General features: G+C 41.8%; 1 protein-coding gene across 2 annotated transcripts in view; it reads left to right on the plus strand.

The window, feature by feature from the left end:
• The first annotated feature begins 7940 nt into the window (after nucleotides 1-7940).
• RB1 (RB transcriptional corepressor 1) overlaps nucleotides 7941-22136 on the plus strand; it is a 75387-nt gene continuing 61191 nt past the window's right edge. The window contains exons 1-5 of one of the 2 annotated variants that reach the window (XM_064440868.1): nucleotides 7941-8212; nucleotides 8453-8570; nucleotides 17611-17723; nucleotides 19623-19757; nucleotides 21608-21646. In XM_064440868.1, the coding sequence (XP_064296938.1) occupies nucleotides 8124-8212; nucleotides 8453-8570; nucleotides 17611-17723; nucleotides 19623-19757; nucleotides 21608-21646 (494 nt within the window). In that variant the 5' untranslated portion in view covers nucleotides 7941-8123. Of the gene's footprint in view, nucleotides 8213-8452; nucleotides 8571-17610; nucleotides 17724-19622; nucleotides 19758-21607; nucleotides 21647-21858; nucleotides 22027-22136 lie in introns of those variants that run through there. The other variant, XM_064440869.1, reaches the window with a different exon arrangement.

Below are 22136 nucleotides of genomic sequence, written 5' to 3' on the forward strand. Positions count from 1 at the left end.
AGAGGAGGGGACTACAGCTGAGATTAATGCTTTTTACTTGCAGTGTTATTTTTAAAAGTGGGAAGATAAAATGGAATAGGTGATGGCTGAGAAATGAAATATGAACAGAGAAGCATGTTTTTCTCTTCCTTTTCCTTTTAAAGGCAATATTGTGCTGCTTGCTTGAAGCCTGGGTTGTTATTTCTACAATATGTAGAGAGCGGAGATCCAAAGCTGACTTAACATGGTGTTGATGTCTGAAGTCCCTGTCCTGAGTATTTGTCAAATGATGTACAGAACCTAGAGCGTGCTGGGAGCCAGGCTGACCCAGCTGAGAGCCAGGAGTGTTCACCACACGCAGGACTTTGCACTTCCCTTTGTTCAACTTCAGGGCATTCCTGTCAGCCTGTGCCACTGAGCTTTGCCAGTCCATCTGGAGCTGGCTCAAATATCACTGATACCATTCTGTACCGTGCCGTTTACAGTTAAAACTGCTATTTTTAAAGCAAGTTTGAATTTATTTTATGTGATTGGGTTATTCGTAATGGGAACTCTTGTAGGGGAGAGTGCAGGGTAAGATGTAACATAATGCCTGCTGTTTTGAAGCTGGTTGCAAGAAAAATTACGGGAGAGGAAAAAAGGGAGTAACACTCAAAAACAAGGCTGGGAAGCCTCTCCCAAAATCCACTTCTAAGCTTCCATAATATGGGAACTGACTTGTCTTTCTGACCAAATTTTGAGTGTTGATTTATCAGGAAAGCTGGAAAGTTTGATGGAATATTTGCATATTTGTTTGCAATAAAATACTGCTTAAACCAATTTTTAAATAACATGCACCATAGGTGTCCAAATCTTTTGTCTTGGGTTAATTCCGTCAAGAAGCTTTGAACTAATCTTATTTTTCATCTTTTAAAGGATCTTTTCTTAATATAGTAAGAGGATGCTTTACTGGTTTTGGATCTATTATACAATTGTAAACATGCTATCCATCCAGCTTCCTGCTATTGTGAATGTTCAGACTGAGATAAAATAATTTGTTTTAAAGGAAGTTTCTTAAATACACAATACTTTTTTTTCCCCTTCATCTGCATTTGGCTTCATTTACAGTTTAGTCTTGGTGTAGGTGCATTATATATAAAATGAAAAGTATAATTCTTACCTTCCGAGAGTTGGACTTTTTAAATCCATTCTTGACGGTGCCTGACTCTCATGAACATAAAATAAAGCCTCACATAGGTATAGGTTAGATGCTTGTGTACAAACTATATTTACGTAGCTACGCTTTAGCATAGATGTAAGCAAGCTGGAAAATCTGGGAAAAATTTAGCTACAAACATTCAGGATGTTCCAATTGTGTGTTTGCAATGAAGGTCAAATATTTGTCAGGAAAGGGTTACTGGTGTGTACTTTGGAACCCCGTATGATGCGAGATTCGTGATGAAGTACTTTTAAGCATGTTTCCTACCTTTTCTTGAGCGTACCGTTCCTATTTTCCATAAATTAACATAAAACTTGCTAATTTTTAACGTTAACTCATTTGCAAAATAAAACTCAGAAACTTTGTGATCTGTGGTGCGTCCTTTAATGGAGACACCAGCAAATGAGGGTGGTGGAGAGGGGGAGATACAGATCTGTTCTTACAGAGAGGAGGTTTGTGTGATCACGCTGCATGCCTGTGTCCCTGCGTTCTGTGTCCCTACGTCATCCAACTTTTAAGCCTGTTGGATGGCAAAGGGAAATTCATTCTATCACTAGTGTGAAAATAATCGTGGGGAAGGAGGGAGCAACATGCACGCACTGAGGGAAAGCTCCCAGCATGCACTCGCATCTTATTGAGTGCCAGGAGTTTTGCATGGGAAGACGACCTGAAACACCCTGAGTGCAGGAAAAGCTCCCCTTGGAAGCTTCTGCCCTCTTGGAGAAAGTCAATGAATCACGGGACACAAATCCATGGATAAAACGAGCTCTAGGAGCTGCGTGGGCTTTTTTCCTTGTTTATTTTTTAAATAAAGAGTATAATAAACAAACATAGTTCTGCTATACCAAAGAAAAACACATTTCTAGCCCAATGAATTCCAGAAAAGGGTTAGGATAAAAATGACCTCATTGGGCAATTATATTTGTAAATATTTTTAAAACTCCTTGTAAGAAAGAAAATGAATCCTAATGCTGAGACACACTTCGTCACTGAAGTAGCAAAATCAAAGAAGTGTCGCTATCCTGTGCTACTGTATTTATTTGGTGGAGGGGGCTGTGTTGCTCTCTCGTGGGTCCCAAACAGCCTCTGACGTTCGGTAGGGCTTTGCACATGTAAGGGTATTGTCACCAGGTGATGCGTACGATCTGGGCTTTCACAGCATGATAAAAGCTACAAGTCTTCCCTCCTTCTCTAGTTAAAGTCTTGCAGCTTTAGTAGAGGGCCATGGGCAAGTTTTGTCATGAAGGAAATACCAAAGGCCTGCAGGACAGAAAATACGAGAGTTTGGTCATCTGGTGCAAGAAGCAGCGGGGTTACCTGATGCAACGTGCACAGATGTGTTGCACTTGCAGAGACAAAAAGTAGGGGCCGGATTTATTTGTTTGACGAAGATTGTTTCCAGCTGAATCAGTACCGTGGAACCCAACAGAGGTTCTTCAAAGCCATCAACCGAGAGTAGTGTTGCCCTCTGGAAAGGTGGGTACGTGCTTTTGTTAGTATGAGTTGCGTGGGAGGGTGGAGGTCTGAGGTGGCTGTGTTTGCCGAAGGCTGTGGTTTAGAAATATTAGCAGAGCTGTGCTCTTACTGGCGGTGTTTTTCTAGTTGTAGGAGGATATTTTACTGTTACGGGGGAAGCAACATAGAAGAGTCTATAGCGTTGTTTTCATGCTATGAGTTTTGCTGGAATACTACACACAAATGTTTTCACCTAATTAGGGTATTCTACTGTCATGCCTTGGTAAAGAATGTCATCATCTTAGGCTCACTCTTAAAAAGAAGAAAACCTGAGATTACAGGTAGATTTAATTCAGACAAATTCCTGCCTGTTCACTATAGGCTACAGTTGCTAATTTTTAATTGGTTTTCAGGTTGCCAGTTAGAATTCATTTGATTCCTGAGAACTACTTCCAGTAGAGCCTATTCTGCTTTTTGTGGGAAGAGGAGGCATGGGAAACATCCTCGCTGGGGAGACCGCCAGGAGCAGGACAGGGTGTTGCCCGTGTCAGAGCACACTTTCTCATGCAGAAAGAGGAAGCAGAACCTAGGACTGAGCAGGACGGGAAGGGAGGGTTTGCAACGGGGTCACAAATGTGGCCACGTAATTGCAAGCATCAAGAGGGTTGTGGTTTGTTTGTTTGACCTTTATTTCATGATCAGTCGACAGTACCAACCAAAATGAACCGCCTTGCAGTGGTGGCGCAGGATGGCCTGCACACACCAGGGGCAGAATGTGTCTGGGGTTAGAAGCACTTTGCCTGCTGGGGACATGGAGGATGGTACCTGTGTAACTCAGCACATGGTGTGATGCAGCTGTGCATGCAAAAGCATGTCTTACACTAATGTCCAGACACCTTCCACAAGCAAGGAAAGCTGTACCAGGAACAATTAGGTTTTTTGGATATAATTGCACTTGCACTAAGGCTTCATTTGGTAAACTGCATCAGTCAGGGATTTTATTTTTCAGTACCCTGGTCCTCCATGCTAGCACAAATCCAGGAGTTTGCCTGTAGGTGTCATGTACATGTAGATGTTTCTCCATCCAGCAACAAATAGTCATAGTGTACTTTCAGATCCCATTAACAATTTGGTCAGACACTTCTTCATAGGAGTTTTCTTCCTTAAACTCATCACTGCAGTATCTGAGGCTCCAGCAGTGCACTACGTAATGCTCTGAGAAGAGCAAGTCACGGAGGTGTATAAATGTGAAGTGAAAATATTACCTTTATTAATAATCATAGAATCATTAAGGTTGGAAAAGACCTCTATGATCATCAAGTCCAACTGTCAACCCAACACCACTGTGTCCCCTAAACCATGCCCTGAAGTGCCATGTCGACATGCTTTTTGAACACCTCCAGGGATGGTGACTCCACCACCTCTCTGGGCAGCCCGTTCCAATACCTGACCACTCTTTCAGTGAAGAATTTCTTCTAATATCCAATCTAAACCTCTCCTGATGCAGCTTGAGGCCATTTCCTCTTGTCCTATTGCTAGTAACTTGGGAGAAGAGACCAACACCCACCTCGCTACAACCTCCTTTCTGGTAGATGTAGAGAGCAATAAGGTCTCCCCTCAGCCGCCTCCAGGCTAAACAACCCCAGTTCCCTCAGCCATTCCTCAGAAGACTTCTTCTCCAGACCCTTCACCAGCTTCGTTGCCCTTCTCTGGACATGCTCCAGCAACTCGATGTCCTTCTTCTAATGCTTTTATGAAGACAGAAGCTTTGAACTGTTGGAGGAGGCAGCTTCTAACAAATAGCTCTGTTTAGAGAGAAGTAGGTTGAGGTTTGTCCCTATAGGTTTTACATCACTGTAGAAATATTAATTTTTAGAAACGTTTTTTATCCTTCACATTTAGAACTGTGTCTCTATGTAGGATACAATGATGTTAGGGGGCAGGCTTGCCCAGAAGGGGTACAACCAGCCTGTTTCACCCCATCTCACCAGTAAACCATTTCCAGCTTCAAAGGCGGAGCTGATGCCAGTGCAATTGCAAGGCAGCATTACCAGGGGAGGTTTATCACCAGGGAGTGGAAAAGGTCCGGTTCAAACCATGGCCTTAGTGTCCCTGAGGCACTCTTCAAGGGGGATCGTCACAGAATTCTGTCTGGTGGTCCAGGTGGGGTGGTGTTCCAAAAAAGTCCTTCTTACAGCCTGGGTTCTACAGGGCAGCAGCTGGAGAAGAGCTGAGCTCCAGGTGGCACCGATGGCACAGTGCTGGTGGCTCCTGTGCAGTGCAAGGGATGTCCATGTGCAGAAAGGCTGGCCGGGGAAAGTTATGCCATCCCGTCACTTGCCCTGGTAAATTCTGCCTGTTACGGGCAGGGAAATAAATGGGGTTTAACTTGGGGAAACATTTCCATAATCTGTGAATTTTGCAGCCTATGGGCTTTATTCAAGCAAAAATTCTGCCAATATTTAGTACCTAGACTACTATCCAGAAGCTCCCAATTTAGTGGTTTTAGTACATACATTTCTGCCATACATCTCCAGAAGAACTGATTTTGTTATAATTGTAACTTCAGTGGTAGAGGTCTGTGATAATGTAGAAATAAGCAGTTAGTGTAGGCAGGTCATGAGGTGCACTTAAATCAAGTTTCCTCATAACAAATATTTCATTTTTATGAAAACTAAAAAAAGTAGCAAGCTTCTATCATATCTGAGCAGTAAGAGTCAAAATAAAAAGGCTTGGTTTCATTTCAAGGAAAGCACAACTTCTATTCCCTCTGACAATTACCATGAAACTATAGCAACAGTTTTAAGTGAAAAAATTAAGATAATACAATTACTTAAGATTGCTTAGCAGCTGGAAACAATGAGTCAGGACTGCCTGACTGGGCAATGTTTCACAAACTGCCATCTGTCTATGACCTACACTTCAAAAGCTGATTTAGCAAGATGTTTAGAAAAAAGATATTGTCAGGCCAGATGAGAAATTATCATTAATACTTTATTTGACCTTGCAGTATTTCCTTTGTATCTTTTTTTTTTTTCTTCCCAGTAAGAGCTGCTTTTCTTCTTTCCTTTGTCATTTCATTCCAAGGCTCCACTTAGATGCTTTAAAACACAGGATTGCAACATTCAAATCAGTATATCTAACAGTGGGGAAAAAAGACACAGCAATTTAAATGTAATTTTACACATGCACATGCCTTTCTTTGGAAGTATGTACATACACGTGAAGTGTTCTCACTGTAGTTTAGATGTAGTTACTCCATCTGAGGCTCTGTGATGGAGGATTAAAGGTTATTGTAGCTCGATTAATCTCCTGCCTCCCTTCTTCTCCCTCCAGTTTTAACTTGAAGCATTCTGAGATTATTTTTTCATTATACCTGCTTGTGGAGGGGAGCCCTAAGTGCTTTGCTTGATGAAAATGTGCATAAAATTTGACTTGAGAAGGTGCTTGGCGCACTAACAATTTTAGAAAATTAGTATTCATGCTGAGGCTGGTTGTCAACTCTTTAAAAGGATATGATGTTCCCTAAGCACTAATGCACAGGGGGTTATGAGAGCAACATAAATTCTTTTGCCTATCATTTGGATGATCTAGGGCCTGGCTCTAAAAGCATGTTGAAGCAGCTGTGAGGGAAGCTACCCAGGAGGGTGTTTCCTTCTTGCTGACAGCTGGGAGGGTCTCCACTGGCTCTGACCAAGTTTTCTGAGATGCTTTCCTCTCATTTTAAATTCTTCTGTGCTCTTAAAGCCAGTTGTGAGGGAGGGGCAACAGACTCATCTGTGCTTTAGGGTTTTAGCTTACTTTTCCAAGCTGGTAGATCTGCCTGGTTGTCTGTGGTTCAACTGCAGATGACACGCAGTCCTAGACACTGAACCTTCCACAGCATCTGGTATCATCTGATTAGAAGTAGTATTTTAAATGTGCTTAGAGGCAGGGTAAAGTTACTGTCACAATTTTACTAGAATCATAAGGAATATCCAAATCCTGCTACAGTCTCCAACTTAAACATTTTATTTGGTGTTTATGTACCTTGCTTTGCCTCAGAAATCCAATTTGTTCTGTATTCACTTTACTGTAATTCGCTTAATTCTAGTTATGAACCAGAAAAATGGACTGTTCTCCTGTTTTTAAATAAGCTAATGAATATAAAGAAAAAGATTAAACAAGTTAATAAAGTATGTGAATCTTAAAAATACCAGTGAATTTTTATCGTATACCATAGTTGTACTCATGTTTTTTTCTTTACATCCAGAAGTTTGACAGCAACCTCACTAAAACTGGTTGCTTTACAGACAAATGATAAATATGTGCATGCATTAAGAGTCATCACATACAACGATTTTGCTTTTTCTAACAAGTTGCCATCATAAAAATCTGAAAGGAAACGTGCTAATTTGCAGCAGCGAGCTGCCTTCTAAATGTGGATATACAATTGCAGACAACGGAGGAGATTTTTAAGATCTGTGAACTGGGGCACTGGGAGTTTGAATCTCATTGGTGTATAATCCAGAAGATCCCTGAAGACCAGAGAATTTCTTACGTTAAACATAACTGTAATGCACAGTGTTAAAGCAGCATTTTAGTCAGGGCTTGGAAGGACGTCGGATTGAGAGAGAGCCTTAAAGGATTTGTAACCTCTGTCCTACTGTTATCTGTGTAGTTATTTTTATATATAGGTTTATGGTTCTTCCCGTGTCACTGAGAAGATGTATCAGCTGCGTCCAGCTTGAGTACCTGAAATGTCAGAAGCAGCCGGGCGATAGTCTCCGAGGAGACTGCAGGACCCCGGCGGATCTCCAGCGCCCCGGCTGCTCGTTTTGTGAGGAAGCGGCGCTGACCGCCGGCCAAGGCGTCCTTCCTCCCTCCCTCCCTCCGTCACCTGCCGGCTGCGGCGGCCGGACGCCACCACTCCTGCCCTCGGCTCTGACTCACTTCGGCTGTAAAACCGACCCTCAGCAGACGAGAGCCGCCGCGACCCTCCCGCCGCCGCCTCAGAGCGCCCGTCCCGTCCCGTCCCGTCCCGTCCCGTCCCGTCCCGTCCCGTCCCCGTCCCCGTCCCCGTCCCCGTCCCCGTCCCCGTCCCCGTCCCCGCCCTGCCCTGCCCTGCCCTGCCCTGCCCTCGCCCCGCCCGCGAGCCAACGCCCTCCCGCCGGTTGCTGGGACGCACGAAGCGGAGCCGCCTCCTATTGGTTAGCGGGGAGAAAGCAGCGCGTTCATTGGCTGAGCCGCTGGCGCGGGCAGCTTCTTCTTCCGGGTTCCTAGAGGCGCCGAACCGGTCTGTGTTTCGGGGGCGCGGTCGCCGCTCCTCGCCCGGGCGGGGGTGGGGGGGGGGAGCGGCAGCCGGTCCGGAAGTGACGGCAGAGCGGCTGGCAGTGACGCAGTTTTCCCGCGGTTAGGGCGGTGGGGAGGGGAGCGTTAGCCGGTGGCCCTTCGTTACTGTCGCCCGCGGCGGGGCCTCACCGGCCGCCCTCCCGCCCGCGCACGGGCCGCCATGCCGCCCAAGGCCCCCCGCAGGGCCGCTGCCGCCAGGAGTCAACGCGCCAGCCCCGACGGCAGCTCTGCGCCGCCCGCCGCCCCTCGGTAAGCGCCGTCCTACAGGGGCCGGGAGCCGCCGGGGCGGCCGGGCGGGCCCGGGGTGCTGGTGGCGCTCCCTGCGCCCGAGGCTCCGGGTTGTGCCCTGACCCGGGCTCTCCTGAGGGGTGGGGAGGTGTCACCCCGAAGCGCCCTTCAGCAACAGGGGGTCCCTCCGAGCACCGCCGTCCGGTGAGTACCGGTGTGCCGCGCCGAGACCCCGCCAGTGATGTCTTCTGCTTTTCCTAGACTCGAAATCGGGGAAGGTGATTTCGCTGCGCTCTGCGATGCTCTGAAAGTGTCGGAGAACGTGAGGGAGAAGGCTTGGAAGACGTACGAGAGCTTATCGGCTGCGGACGGAGCTCTGGTGAGTACCTGCTGCTTGTACCTGAGACCTCTGCCCTGGTACCTGCCCCATGCCCCTGCTTAAAATATTAAACTGTAACTTCGCTGGCCTGGGGGCCAAGTGTCTCAAAGCCCGGGCTTGTGCGGTGTGACTTTCTTTTTTCCAAATGCAGTTAGACCAAAGTTGGATGTTGCTGTATGTGTGTCTATATAAACTACTTTCTGTATATCTCCCTTTTTAAATAATGTTTTCCAATAAAGTTATGGACTCACGAATTCTTTTAGATTACCAATAAATGACAGTAGAAAACAACACCATATGATCAACTAATTCTTCAAACCGCAAGTTATTTCAAATATGTCTGAGTCAGCTTTATATGGGTCAGCTCATCGTGTGTTTCTATGTATTTCTTCCTGCTGCATCCCTCTTTATGAGGCTGCAGAAAAGGTCTGGAGAAGGCTATTGCAGAGAAAGGGATGTTTGTGTGTTAAACTCTTTTGTTTTTCTACTGCCTAATCCATATGCACTTACTGCTAAGGTATTTCCGTTCAAAATTAGTCATTGGGCATGTGTAAACAGATTAAAACATTATGCCCTTTCCTGATTTTTTCCCTCCCTTTTCTTAGTGTATTACTGCTGTCTCAACAAGCTGACTTGGAGAACAGCTACAATACAATTAAATCCTGATGGAAGCTATGTTATACACACCTGAATTAGATTTAAAATACCTAGCTGGGTAGCCCTCACCACTGTGTGGTGTATTTGTTGCTGCTCTCCTTATTCTGCAACTTGAGCTGGCCTGCCATAGCTATGCTGTCACTAGTAACATCCTGTCATCTATGGCTTTTAAACCACTGTGTGGGTATACCAGCTCTCGATGTATTTGCATTTCACAGCGCAATACAGTAACAGCATGGGAGAGAGACTGTGTATGGCTCTTCTAGTAACAGATGCAATTTCTGGCCATGGATGTTCCCAGGGAACATTTACTTAAAAGCATAGTCAAGCTCCTCTATATGAGCTGAAACAGGAGTAGTCAGTTCTATTGAATGTTTAAAAAAAACCCAAAACCCAAAACAAGGCAGGTTTGAGTATAATTCTGCAAATTTCCCTTAGAGGTGAAGTTTTCTTTTCACTGATCATTAGCTAGGAGTGGCCAGATAAGGCACAGAGCATTTGCAGCCCTTCTTTTCAGCATCTGAAGATGACCTCTGTTGTGTATTCAGAAGAGTGTAATGACTAGATCTTCATAATGACACCTAGCTAATATTTATTGTCTTGCAGTTAAGACCTGTGCTAGCAGCCCTTCAATGTATAGAAACAAGTCTATATTACATTGTGGTTCAATCCAAGGCATTTTCCTCAAACTCTCTGTTCTATCAGTGAGGTGTTGAAGTGAGGAAGCTGGCAAGCATGTGCCTCTGCAGGGATCTGGCAATCACTGGAGTTCCTCCGGTCCAGTGCAGGCTTCATTTGAGTGTGAAGTCAAGCAAATTAACATCCTGGATGATGGCTGCTTCTTTTTCCAGGCCAAGGTGGTGTTATGGTGAGCAGGTCTTCTCAGGGTGACTGTCTGGTTCAGGTTGTAGGGACTCAGGAGAAGGCTGTATTTGAATGCCCACTCCTTTCTCCCCTGTGGTAAAGGTTGGAGGGGCTGTCCCAGGGTTTGTCCTGCAAGTACCAGCTGTGTATGTTTTAATCACCATGGTTCAGTGCTAACCTCTTCAGTTCTGAACTGGAACAGAAGCTGGTTATGTGGCAGCTTTCTGTCCTCAAGCAAAAAGGGAAGTTGCAGGACACTGGTTGAGACACATACCTGCCAGAAGACTTCTGTATAACCCTGTAGTTTGACCTGAAGAAGGTCAAATCATCAAACTGCTGATGGAAATAGAGGATAGCATCTAATGATCCAACTCTCAAGCCACTTACAGAGCATAAAGACTTGAAACGTTGCTTTCCCTGGCACATTGGTCTTGTTCTTTGTGGTTGATCCCAGAGTTGTGCCAAGCTTCTGAGGATGCGGAAGGGACTTGTAGTGCTAACTAGGAAGTGGTGTGGCCCAAACATAAGGTACTGTGGTAATTGGCAGAGATTCGGGGTGCAAATGCGGGCTTAGACATAGTCTGAACACCTGCTGTATCTTTGCTCAAGATGTTTTATGAAAACATCTATTAGTACTGTACTTTTTGGGTCAATGAGGGTACATGTAATCATGTGCAAAGAGACTCTGCAAACAAGGTCTAGGCAGTTTAAAAGTGTAAACTAATTATTTTTGGCACATGCACACAACAGATAGCTAGGATGTAGTGATGTATCAGCCTAAGCGTGCCTGTACTTCAGTGAGACACCTAAAGTCTTTGCTGGCCAGGCAGGCATCAGCCAGGAGGAGAAAGGTTGGTATCCCCTCCTCCCTGGAATGAATTCTCTGTGCTGTTACCTGCTGAAGCCACTGGCACTGCCAAAACAGGCTGATTTGTTGCTTTTTTTCCTTCAGGATGTCACACCTTTCCACAGTGATATTTTTTGTTTTGCATCTTTGAGCTACTAATGATCCTACTTCTTTCTGAAGTTTCACCTTTCTGATCTTAAACAGTTCTGCACTGCAGCTTTTCTTACAGTGCTCTCAACGTACCTGTTTCTGCAGCAGTTTGAGTCAAGGATATACAGCTATCGCAGCTGGGCCTTGAATATTTGAAACAGCTGAACCCCTGTGAGAGGTGTGGAGGAGGAAGGTGACAGGAGATTGATGGTTACATAGTCTTTCTGGAAAATTGAGGCTGACTTGTAGTTGGAAAAACTAGACCTGCAGAGAGAGATTGTTCAAACCACTACAACTGTCTGTTAAATATGGTGGTAAAGTTTTCGTCTACGATAGCCAGAATTTAATTACACTCTTCTGCAATAAAATCATAACTTGAAATCTCTGAAATGAAACCCCAAACACTGGTTCCAGAAACATCATACTGAATCAGTGCGGTTGGTGTATGGTGTGAAGGAAGGTACCTGATGCATGACCAGAAAGGTGTTTTATTTTAAAATTCTTTTTATATCTGGTGAACTCCTGCATGAATGTATTGTAAACACAGAAGTGTATACATAAATAAGAGCTTTTGCATTAGTGTCATACAAAGACTTTTGTTCTATCATTTTCTTGTTTACCAAACCAAGCAACCTAGGTAAACAAAGTAATTTTTAGAGTTGTCCTTTTTAATCTCTTAATTTCTAAATTCTTACATACCAACAGTTGTTGACTTAGAAAATTGGCTCTGATGCTTGCTTCTCTTGTACTCCTTATTTTTATTGTAACTGTCCTGAAATCTGTATTATGACTCAGTAGTGCCTGTAAACTCTAGATGGAGTAAATATGCTTAGTGGACTTACTAATGTACTTTGGCGAGCAGCATGTGATTGTTGGTGTAGGAAAGACTAGGAGAGGTCCTGGAAGCCATGCTAATACTGCTAGGAAAAAGTTCAGGGTGTTTCTTATTTTCTGCTAGTTTGTTTTGGTAAAGAACAACAACATTAGAACCCAAAGTAGAATATCGGGCGACATAAGCAGGAAAGAGAAACTTGAGTGAATTGTTGCTCCAGTTGAACTGATATGAGGAACAGATGACATGGTGACTAAACTGGAACTGAACTTCTGTAAAGAAAATTGAAGTGGTGTAGGAAATTGATAGAAATTGGAGTCTGCCAAAGACCTTGAGGCACAGGGTCTGGTGTGCTTCAACCTCATCAGCCCAACTTGCTGTAGTATGTGGTGTGTGGGTAGGAGCTTCATTTTTTGTTTGCTGTTCAGGAAATGTGGCCCACTGTTCTCTTGCTGCTCAGTTGTTCAGACTCATGAATTCCTGAGTCACTTTTTTATCAAGGGTCTGTCTAACCCACTGTTAAAGAATTCTGATGATGAAAGATCTACAGTCCGCATAGTTAGTCCTTCCTAGTTTAACTTTCTTTGCCCATGATTTTTCCCCAAATACTACACTAATCTGTTTCTGTTATAAGTCAAGCCAGTGTGATTTTTCTATACCCCATGGACATGAGAACGTATTATGGCTGCCTTATTCCCCCCCAACCCCCCGAAAGACTCTAGCATATGAAGATGCTTCTGTCATCTTTTCTTGTTTCTAATTGCTAATCTTACATTCTGAAATGATCTCCAGCTGGTGACTTACACTGGTATGGAGATACTACAGAACACTTGACTTGCACAAGACTATGTTCTTAGTGAAGAAAACTTAAAAGATGAACTGTAGCTTAAGTGGAGGAATGAAATAATGAGTTCTCTGTAGCGCTCTCTATAGAGCAACCTCTATACAGGTTACTCTGTATAGACCAAAAAGTTAGTGAGCAGGCAGTCAAATGTTCTCATTCCATAAAATTTCACATTTAAATGAAATCAGTTCCTTTTTTCTTGTAGCTTCTTATGAAAAAGAAAATGCTGTAGTTCATAAACTGCCTTGTCCTCATGTTAAAAAGCACACAGAGGCTTCTTGCTTTTGGCAAAAGCATAAAATGCATATGAAATAATGAAGTTTTTTCTGTGTAGTTTTGGCTCTTATTTATAGAACCGCAGCTAAACTGAACTTGAATCCACTGAAACTTTGGGTGGATGAGCAAAATTACAGATATTAGGATCTTCTGCTATCGAACAAAAACAAAGAGCTACTGAAAATGCTGAAGTAAACATAAATCATCACTGTGGCCTGTTGCTGGTGATATTCAGTATCTTAGTAGCAGATGCGTTGCATGTGTGTTGTGCCCTTATACTTTAAAAGCATAGCTAACTGGCATATGGTTTCTTCTTTTTAACTCCTCATCTTCCCGTCCTGGGGGAAGACTGATAGCCCTGCCAGCCTTGCTACATGCAAGAAAAGTGTAATGGAAAGTTGTCATATCGGAACTATTTTCATCAGTTCAATACTTTCCATTGACTTCCATTACTTTCAGAGGGTATTATGTTTGAGTTTGATATAATCTCCTGAGAAATAATAGTAACCTTCCATTCCAGACAATGTTCAATAGAAAATTTAAAACTGCTATTGCTGAAAAATGGAGGATCTAACTGTCTTTACACAGAACCTCTTACATGCAGACAGTGGGTACAGTGTTCACTTTCAGAATTTTTTTCCTAGGAAATCTTTCCTACAAGTTTCAATTCTGACCAGTTTTCTGTTGTGAATGCTTCTTGATTCTTTTTCCCTGCCATCTTCCCCTGCTGTAATCGTTAACATATCTCTGAATAATTCCTGTACCGTCTAGCTAGTTCTCTATATTGGTTGGGGCATTGTGGCTGAGGTTTTAGTAAGCCAAAAAGTTCCACATCTTCCCTTCCAAAAACTAGGTTTTTAGTATTTACAGTGTGACATCCTATACACCATTTGGTTCAAATACCCATCTGTGTTTGCATATTTCTCATGTACATTTCTCTTGACCTTCTTTTACACAACATAATTTGAAGTTTCTATTTCTGGATCACTTTTGTAGGCTGTCATCAAAACTGTTATCAGTGTTGGCAGAATAATAAACATCTCTAACTGCAAAATAGAACTGAGACTTCCTGTGACCATCTCCTCCTTGTGACTGGTTTAGTACTGGAGAGCCTCTTGAAGTAGAGAACAAGTTATTTCTGTTAGTGCCTTTAACACCTTGCAACAACATCTGGAAAGAAAAGAGGCCAAAATCCCATTTCACAGTAGTTCAATCTGAGCATTTTAAGCCTATGACTCTTCCAGGTGGTTTTCACTAGATTTAGGTAAATTGATGATCTGCTAAAAATACATTAAATGGTAGCAATAGCTGTTGTCCTGCCTGTTTTCTGTAGTGGTGCTGTATCAACAAAGATCTTGAGTCAGACTGTGGTCAAGAAGAAAACCCTCAGAAATTAATTTCTGGCTGTGAATTTGTCTTGCGTCCATTCCCATGCCCTCAAGTCCATCTGGGATGAATTGTCTGGCTTTGGCTATAAACAACCGTTAATTTGTGTCATAGGACTGGCTCCCCTGGAGTTATGACACTAGCAAAATAGTTGAATGGGTGATGCTGCTGCATTTTTGTTTTGCAGTCAGCTTTAACTCCAGGGCTTAGCTCCAGGAAAGACTTGAAAAATGTCTGTGATCTTTGGGAGGGGAAGGGGTGTGAGGAGGTGAATACTCAGGAGTCTGACTTGCAAGGAAGACCTCTCCCCTTTTCCTACCCCATGATGTTTATATTTTATGTATTAGAATGACTAAAATCCTCATGCATGAGTATGGGCAGATCGTCTTATTTTCTGAGAAAAGTGCATTTTACCTGCATCTTTGGGTGTTTCAACCAGCAGTAGCTGGTGGAATAGGCTCAGTCTGGTGTTCTTGCATGTTTTCCCCTCCTCCCTCATGCAGCTGGTGCTAAGAGGCAGGCATACTCAAGAGCTGCTCACCTTTTCTTTGCCTCTAGAAAACAATCATAGTCTGTTAGTTTATCCTGGGCCAGCAGTCATCCAACATCTGTCTGGTTGAGGAGAAGGTGCCCAAAGCATCCTGTAACACCAGGAAGAGATAACGGGGTAGTCCTGATACTAGAGTTTGACTCACAGTAATGGCTTGAATCTGGTGGACTGACAGGCTGCCTCTGAGGCTGCTGTCTTGTTTAATGGTAGAAATAAACGAGTTATTACACCAAACCATAGTGGATAAAGAGTTTAAAGATTGTTCTTGCAAAAGCAAACCTCACTCTTACCAAATAAACCCTTGGTAATAGCCATCAGGCATTCATCCTCCCAGGGTAGAGAGCTAGGCTTGTTTGGATAGGCAGCAAATGAGGAACAATTTCACCACTTTCTAGCACTCGGTCCTCCTGCCCTGTGAGATGTATTTACAGAACAATGTCATGGTCTGAGGTTGCAGGAGCATGAAGTGAAGGGAAGTTACTTATTAAACAAGGTCAACCAACTCCAGTGGCAGTGGTGTCCTCGGTAAGTGAGTAGTTGTCCTACTTCTTGGTAGGTCAGTAGCTAGCCCTAACCTGCAAATTTTTTTCCAATGTATCACAGAGATATTAATGTAGGAAAATAGTCATCCCCATCCTACAGGACATTTTTTGTTCATATGTGCCTGGTAGCTGCTTGTACCCGTCAGCAAAGGATTGTTGAGACTGGCTGAGATGGTGAGAGTGCATCTTTTAGCAGGGCCTTTCTTCTGTGCAAAACCCCCTCAAGCAATTTTTTTGCCTCATCTGTAGGTTGCTGGCAGTATACAATGGTGAATAAAATATCTAAAGAGTGAGGGTTTCCAATAAAGAGACTATTTGATATTAATATCCATTCCTTTATGTATATGTTTATATATAAATCAAATGCATATCAGTCTGTTAATAGCTACTTTTAAAACAATTTTCTGTTGTACAAGGTTTCATGGTTCATAGAGACGCTCAAACAGGAATGCAGGAAAAAGAGTAACTTAAATAATGGGCAGTTACTACATTGTTGAAGGTGGCTGGTTACTTTACCATTCAAGCCTATGCTATAATTTTTATCAGTTGCACAAACCAATTAAACTTTTCATTCTTTGGAGGAGGCCCCAGTCAGTCTTCATGGATGTATAAACACTGGTCCCAAGAAAGAAGCAAAGCAATTGAGGGGAAAAAATTGTTGGCAGTGTTAGTGAAAATTTTTATATAATTTATGGGCATGGCAAGCTATTTGTTATGGTTACACTGCCAAGTAAGTAAAGACACAAGCGGGTGCTGAGGATGCAGAGCCTTTTGGGGTTGTTTTGGAAGACCACGTAAGATGGAGGGAGCTAGGTCTGGTGCAGCCTTATTCCTATTGCCTTTTGGGAGTATTTTCTAGGGTGAACTGGCCCCTGTGGTTCACATTGGTGTTGTCTGGGAGGCAGCTAGGTAGAGATCAGGGAAGGATTAAAAAAATAGGCCAGGGAGCAGGCTAAAACTAAGCAGTGTAGAAGAGCAGGAGTTTGGTTATTTTGGCTTGCTCCCTCCTGGAATCCATTTCACTTCCATCCCCTAATGGATGTCACATCCAACCTAGAGCAGCTGAGGGATGCACTCAAATTCTGCTCTGTTGCTGAAGGGGATTTGGACACTTATTTACAAGGACACCAGATGTCCAAAGAATATTTAATGAGTTTGCAATTTTAGAAGTCTTGCAGGGCTGCACCCATGCCTGCTTCTGTCTGCAAAACAGATGTTTCTAAAACCTGTGGTATACCTGCTTGGGTTTTTTCTTCCATACTTCTACAAAACATCACTCTTCAGAGGTTTTCCATTGAGATGCTGTTTTGGTGGAAGGGTACTGGAATTGTATCTGATGCCCAGCCGGCTGCAAGTGACTAGCTTGTGAACCATCAAGAGTGAAGTGCATGTAGATGGCATGTCTCATTGTGGGATGGCTTTTCTTTGGTAAGGGGTGATTGGTTACACCTTGTACAGAAGACGGGTACCTTAAGTGTACATGTAAGGTAGGAAAATGCCTGATAGTGCTTGTTATGGTCATCCTTTACTAAACAAATAGATGGGTTTGTGGTTCAGTTCTGATAAGTGGTTGAGATCCAGCTGGAGAATAAAGGTCATGAGCATTCATTGCGGGTCCTTGTAATGATTGTATGTTTCTGTGTCTTACGCCTACCTTCTTTCTAGGAAGGAGCAAATCCTTCTCTACTGATTCCTTAACCTTTAGTGTCTTGTTAAGGTCAAATATAGTTTATGTATGTAACTTAAAAAAACCCAAACAAAAACCAAAACAAAACCCCAACCCAACACATGGCTTCTGCCTTGCATAAACTTTCAGCGGAATCAAGGCTTCTATTTTGAAGCTTTACTGACTTTTGAGTGAAATTGATCTTGTACTTTAGGAATAAGAGTTGAAGTGCTTGGTCTTTCATCTGCAATGTAAAACATGTAAAAGTTTTCAGTTATCAAATAATTGGCTGTGATAGCCAAATGTTTGCCTGAGGGTGTCTTGTTTCACCATTTATAATTTAGTTTGGACAAGTTAATGCTTTCGATATATTACCCACTTTTCTTGCATAATAAAAATAAAATCCATTTTGTCTTTTTCTAAAAGGCTTATAACAAAAAGAAAAAGGAAACATGGGGAGTCTGTATCTTTATTGTAGCAATTGATCTGGATGAAATGACATTCACTTTCACAGACCTTCTGAAAAGTATAAGCTTAAGGTAAGTTAATATAAATTTCAACCATTAATAAGGCAACAAAATATTTTTAAAGCAATCTTTGTGCCTGTCAGGCTAGTTGATTTTGAAAGTGAAGGTTACTTATGGGAATTGTTGAATATTTCGATAAACTAGGTATCTTGCTGTGATATTTTAGTTGAGGGAACAATGATACCTGTTTGATTCAACTGTGATTTGCTTTTATTGTATCACAAAGCTAATTCTTGTTCTTGCACAACCTAAAGTCTTCATCAGTTTAACACGGTTTATATTACACTTACAATATTTTCCTTTCTTTCCCTGTCTCAAGATTTTCTGTAGGAAAAAAATGGTACTCTTCAAATATTTTGCCAGCATGCTGCTCTTTTTCGAGCATTTTAATTCCAGTCTAAATTTTGTACCTTTCCACATGCTTTTTGTGAAGGGATTGGTACTGTCATATTTGTATATTCACTAAGTTTGTAATACAGAAATTAAGGTTATAGGACAATATCTATTTTGAAGGTAAATTTAGGTGTCACCAGCAATAGGTGTATGTGTGTTAGATTCTTCTAAGGAACAGGATTCCGGTGCTATCTGCCTAATAACTGTGCTGTGTTGAAAGGCTCTGCTCCTGCACGTGCTTTGGATGCTCTAGGGCAGGAGACTAAAGCAGAGCGCCAGGCACATAGTGGTGGTAACCTCAGGCTTGGGGTTAACTATCCTTTTTTTTGTAAGTCATCAGTTATGATTAGACTTCTCCATGCCTCTCCTAACTTGCCTTGTTTCCCAGAGCAGCAGTCGGGTCCTATGCTTCAACTTAATCTCTTCAGTCTTGACTGACTTGGAACCGTGTGGATGAAATCTAATTGCAGTTGTGCAGCCATGTTCAGCGTGTTCCACCTGAGTACGGACCAACTTGTGCTGCAAACTGAAAGAGACTTTTTCCCTTGGGGTTTCAAAGAGTAAGCTCTTACTCTGCCAGTTTTTATTTTAGAAATACTCAATTGCTTGTTAGCCCTGGGCTTTTTGTCATCTATAAGGTCAATCTGGCAGAGATTTCTAGCAGTCATCTTATCCTCTAGAGCCACACAGATATATTGAAAAGATTTTTCATTCCACAGTAAATGAACTCCCAGATGAACTTCTGGCTGTTTTTATATTATGTTTTTTAATCTGGCAAAGATCAAAAAACTTCCCAGAACCCTATAATCTCATAAAGGATCAAAATATATTTGATATAGTTGACATAGTTGAATATATTTGATAGCTTCCTCCTCTTTAATTTTTAGTAATCTGCTCATTTTGGTTATGAACCAAACAACAAAATGCTTTCTTGATGGCCATAATATTACATCGATGAGTAGGCAAAACTTTGCTCCTCTGTATTTCCAAAGGGTGGGGCTGTCCTTGCCCCCAGTTTGTGTTGAAAGATTTGGAATTCCATATTATTCAATGCATTCATCTCAGTTTTCATTCCTAGGTTTCTTTAGCATGGATGGAGCCAAAGTTCCTGTTCTTAAGAGTAGTAAGAACACTTCTGAAGTAGAACCTCTAGCTAGAACAGAAGAGTCGAGATGACTGTTGGATATTTGTGGTTTTAATGGCAGAGCAAGGAAGAAAGATGTGTCTAGTTAGCAAATCCTGACTTCCAAAGTCAGGATCTGTGCTAGCCAAGAAAGTTCTCTTTCTGTAGTAGAGCCCATATAGTGAGAGGTCTGTGCTACCTAGTTGAAGAGTTTTCTTACATCTGGAAAATGTAAAGGTGGTATATGGGGCTCAAGGTAAGCAAGGTTCTCTGTCACTGCTAGTTGTAGTAATATGCTGGAGCCTAGTGAAGTAAGGTGATGGGTTTTGGTGGGGGCTTTAAAAAGCTATTGCGTAATGGTCATTCTCACTGACATATTTTTCCTTTTTTTACAGTGTATGCACATTTTTTCAGTTTCTGAAAGAGGTGGATGTTAACATGGATACTGTAAGCACTAAAGTTGATAGCACTGTATCAAGGCTGAAAAAGAAATATGATGTATTACTTGCACTATACCACAAGTTTGAAAGGTAGTATACGTTTTTCATTTTAAAATTATGAATTCTTTATGGCTGTCAACGTTTAAGTGTATAGATTTTTTCAAACTGTGTATTAGAAGAGCAGGTTTAAACTCTGTGAGCTAATATTTACAGAACAGTGAAATGGAACTGTTTACATGCATTGAATAAATACATCTTTCATTTTATTCCACAACTATTACAATGCATTGTTAAACAGTTGCCTTGTTGCAGTACAAAAAAGAGTAAGAGCAGCATAAGTGGTTTCTTTGTTAAGCTATTTACAAATATATGGATTGGTTTACTATCTATATTTTTTTATTTAAGGGACTTCCCATTTCTCCCTGCCCTACCCCTTCCCAAATCCTGATCCAAGAGTTTTTCTAAGGAGTTCTGGAAAGAAACTCCCAGTCTCTCCCAGATCTGGAACTGAAGGCCTTTTGTTCCAGTGTCTAGGGTTGTTGCAGAGCCTGCCCTATTAGCAGTTCTCCCTTGTAATCAAGGTAAACCTTCCCAAGAGGTATAGCTGAGTGACCATACAATGAAAATTGAGGGGTGTTCTCTTTGTACGGAATAAATTGAATGTGCTTATGGCAGAGTGCTAAGAGCTTTCTGTGAGTAACTTGAAAATCAGAAGATTCTCAGATGGGTCCTTTTTTTGAGTTGCTGTTACTCCAAGGTGGTAAGTTGCTGCTCTCTATGCTTTAACATGAAGACAGAGATAATGAAGGCTTTAGATCTTCTTACAGGCTAGTGTGTGCTAGCATAGATGTGTATTGGCATGATCTGATACCCTCTGAGGTATTTTTTAAATCAGTCTGTGAAATTCTCTATAGCATATACCAGTAGAAAACTGTTTCATGTTATTAAACATTGAAGCATCGTTCTGATGCTCCTATTACTTGATTCTGTTGCTTCACAGTGGTGTGGTATCTTTCACCTACAGGAGCTTGAGTCACTGTAACATTTTGCCTCCCAAACAACAAAACACTCTCAAATATACCTTAAATGACCCTTGAAGGGGGTAGCAGGTCACCCCTTGGGAGTTTATAGAATCAAGGCACAAATGTGATAAAAGTTTTGTCTTTTCAAAGCCCCATCAATCACACTTACCATTAGCTTGAATGATGTGTATATCACAACATTTTTGTAAAGTTTATAGTTGCCTTAAAGCTATAAAGTTCTATGAAAGTTGTAAGTAATTTGTTTTTACCCATTGCAAGTCTTCTGGGCTATAAAAGTGTCACTGCAGATTTACACAGGCATGTTTTGGTTTTTGTCCTTCTCTAACTCTTCTTCACTTGCTTACTTTTTCGGAACTTGAATTGCAGTAACAATTTTTAAAACAGAAGGATTTGAAATTAGTGGTTTTCCCCTGTTTTCTTTTTGAATAAACTGAATTTATTTCTTGAAATGACAAATACCTACAATAATTAGGAAGAAACGTTATACTGCAAGGCTTGCCGTGACACTGCAGAGAGTAATAGGTCATTTTAAAACCTTCATAGAGTGTTCTGGGCAGCTGTCATATATACTTTGTGTTTTACAAGCCACTGAGTAACAATGTACATACAAATTCTGGCTTTCTGGAAGAAAAAAATACAAATTTTTATTATACAGAATTAAAATTGTTCCGCTATGTGCAAACTTTGACATAAGCATGCAGGCAACAATGTTATTTCAGGTCTGGCAGGGCTCTAGTTGGTCTGTTGTTAATCTGTTGTCCAACAGTCAACATTTTTTTAAAGTTAGAATAAAGTTTTGTAAACTGGTGTATTTTTTACTACATTGAAGTCAAAGTCATTACAGAGTTTGTTTTCAGAAAAGTGTTTAAAAAATAAGAATTCATTTGTATTTTCTAGGACTTGTGGCCTTATTTATCTGGAACAACCTAGTAGTGAGTAAGTTTGACTTTCCTAAATTGTGTTTGTCAAGATAAGATGTAAAACATGTCAGCATTTTTTTTAATGCATTGAGTGACCTAAGTCATAGTATGTAATGTGTTTAATTTAGATCTAGTGGGGACTTTGAATTTCAGTGAGAGATGATGAAAGCTGCAGAAGTGATATATATATTTGATCACTTCCTCTGTGAAGGATCGCCACCCAATGGCGGGTGACTCGGCATGGTGGAGATGAACATTTGGAGAGTGAGTGTCCTAATCATAGCAACAAATGAATGGATGAAAAGATGCCTTAGCAACTCCCAAATGAGCTTGGTTCATGCTGTGACTGGAGAATAGGGCATTAGTCAAAGGCACAAGAGAGAACAGCTCGTAACAGTTAAGTGAATTATCCACATTCACTTTCTTTTCCAAGGATGATATAGATATTTTCTGATTCTTGAATGGGTTTACAGAGAATTTTTTCAAATGTGTAGTCATAATTATTT

This window comes from Phalacrocorax carbo, chromosome 1 (genome assembly GCF_963921805.1).
Source record: "Phalacrocorax carbo chromosome 1, bPhaCar2.1, whole genome shotgun sequence".
Taxonomy (NCBI): domain Eukaryota; kingdom Metazoa; phylum Chordata; class Aves; order Suliformes; family Phalacrocoracidae; genus Phalacrocorax; species Phalacrocorax carbo.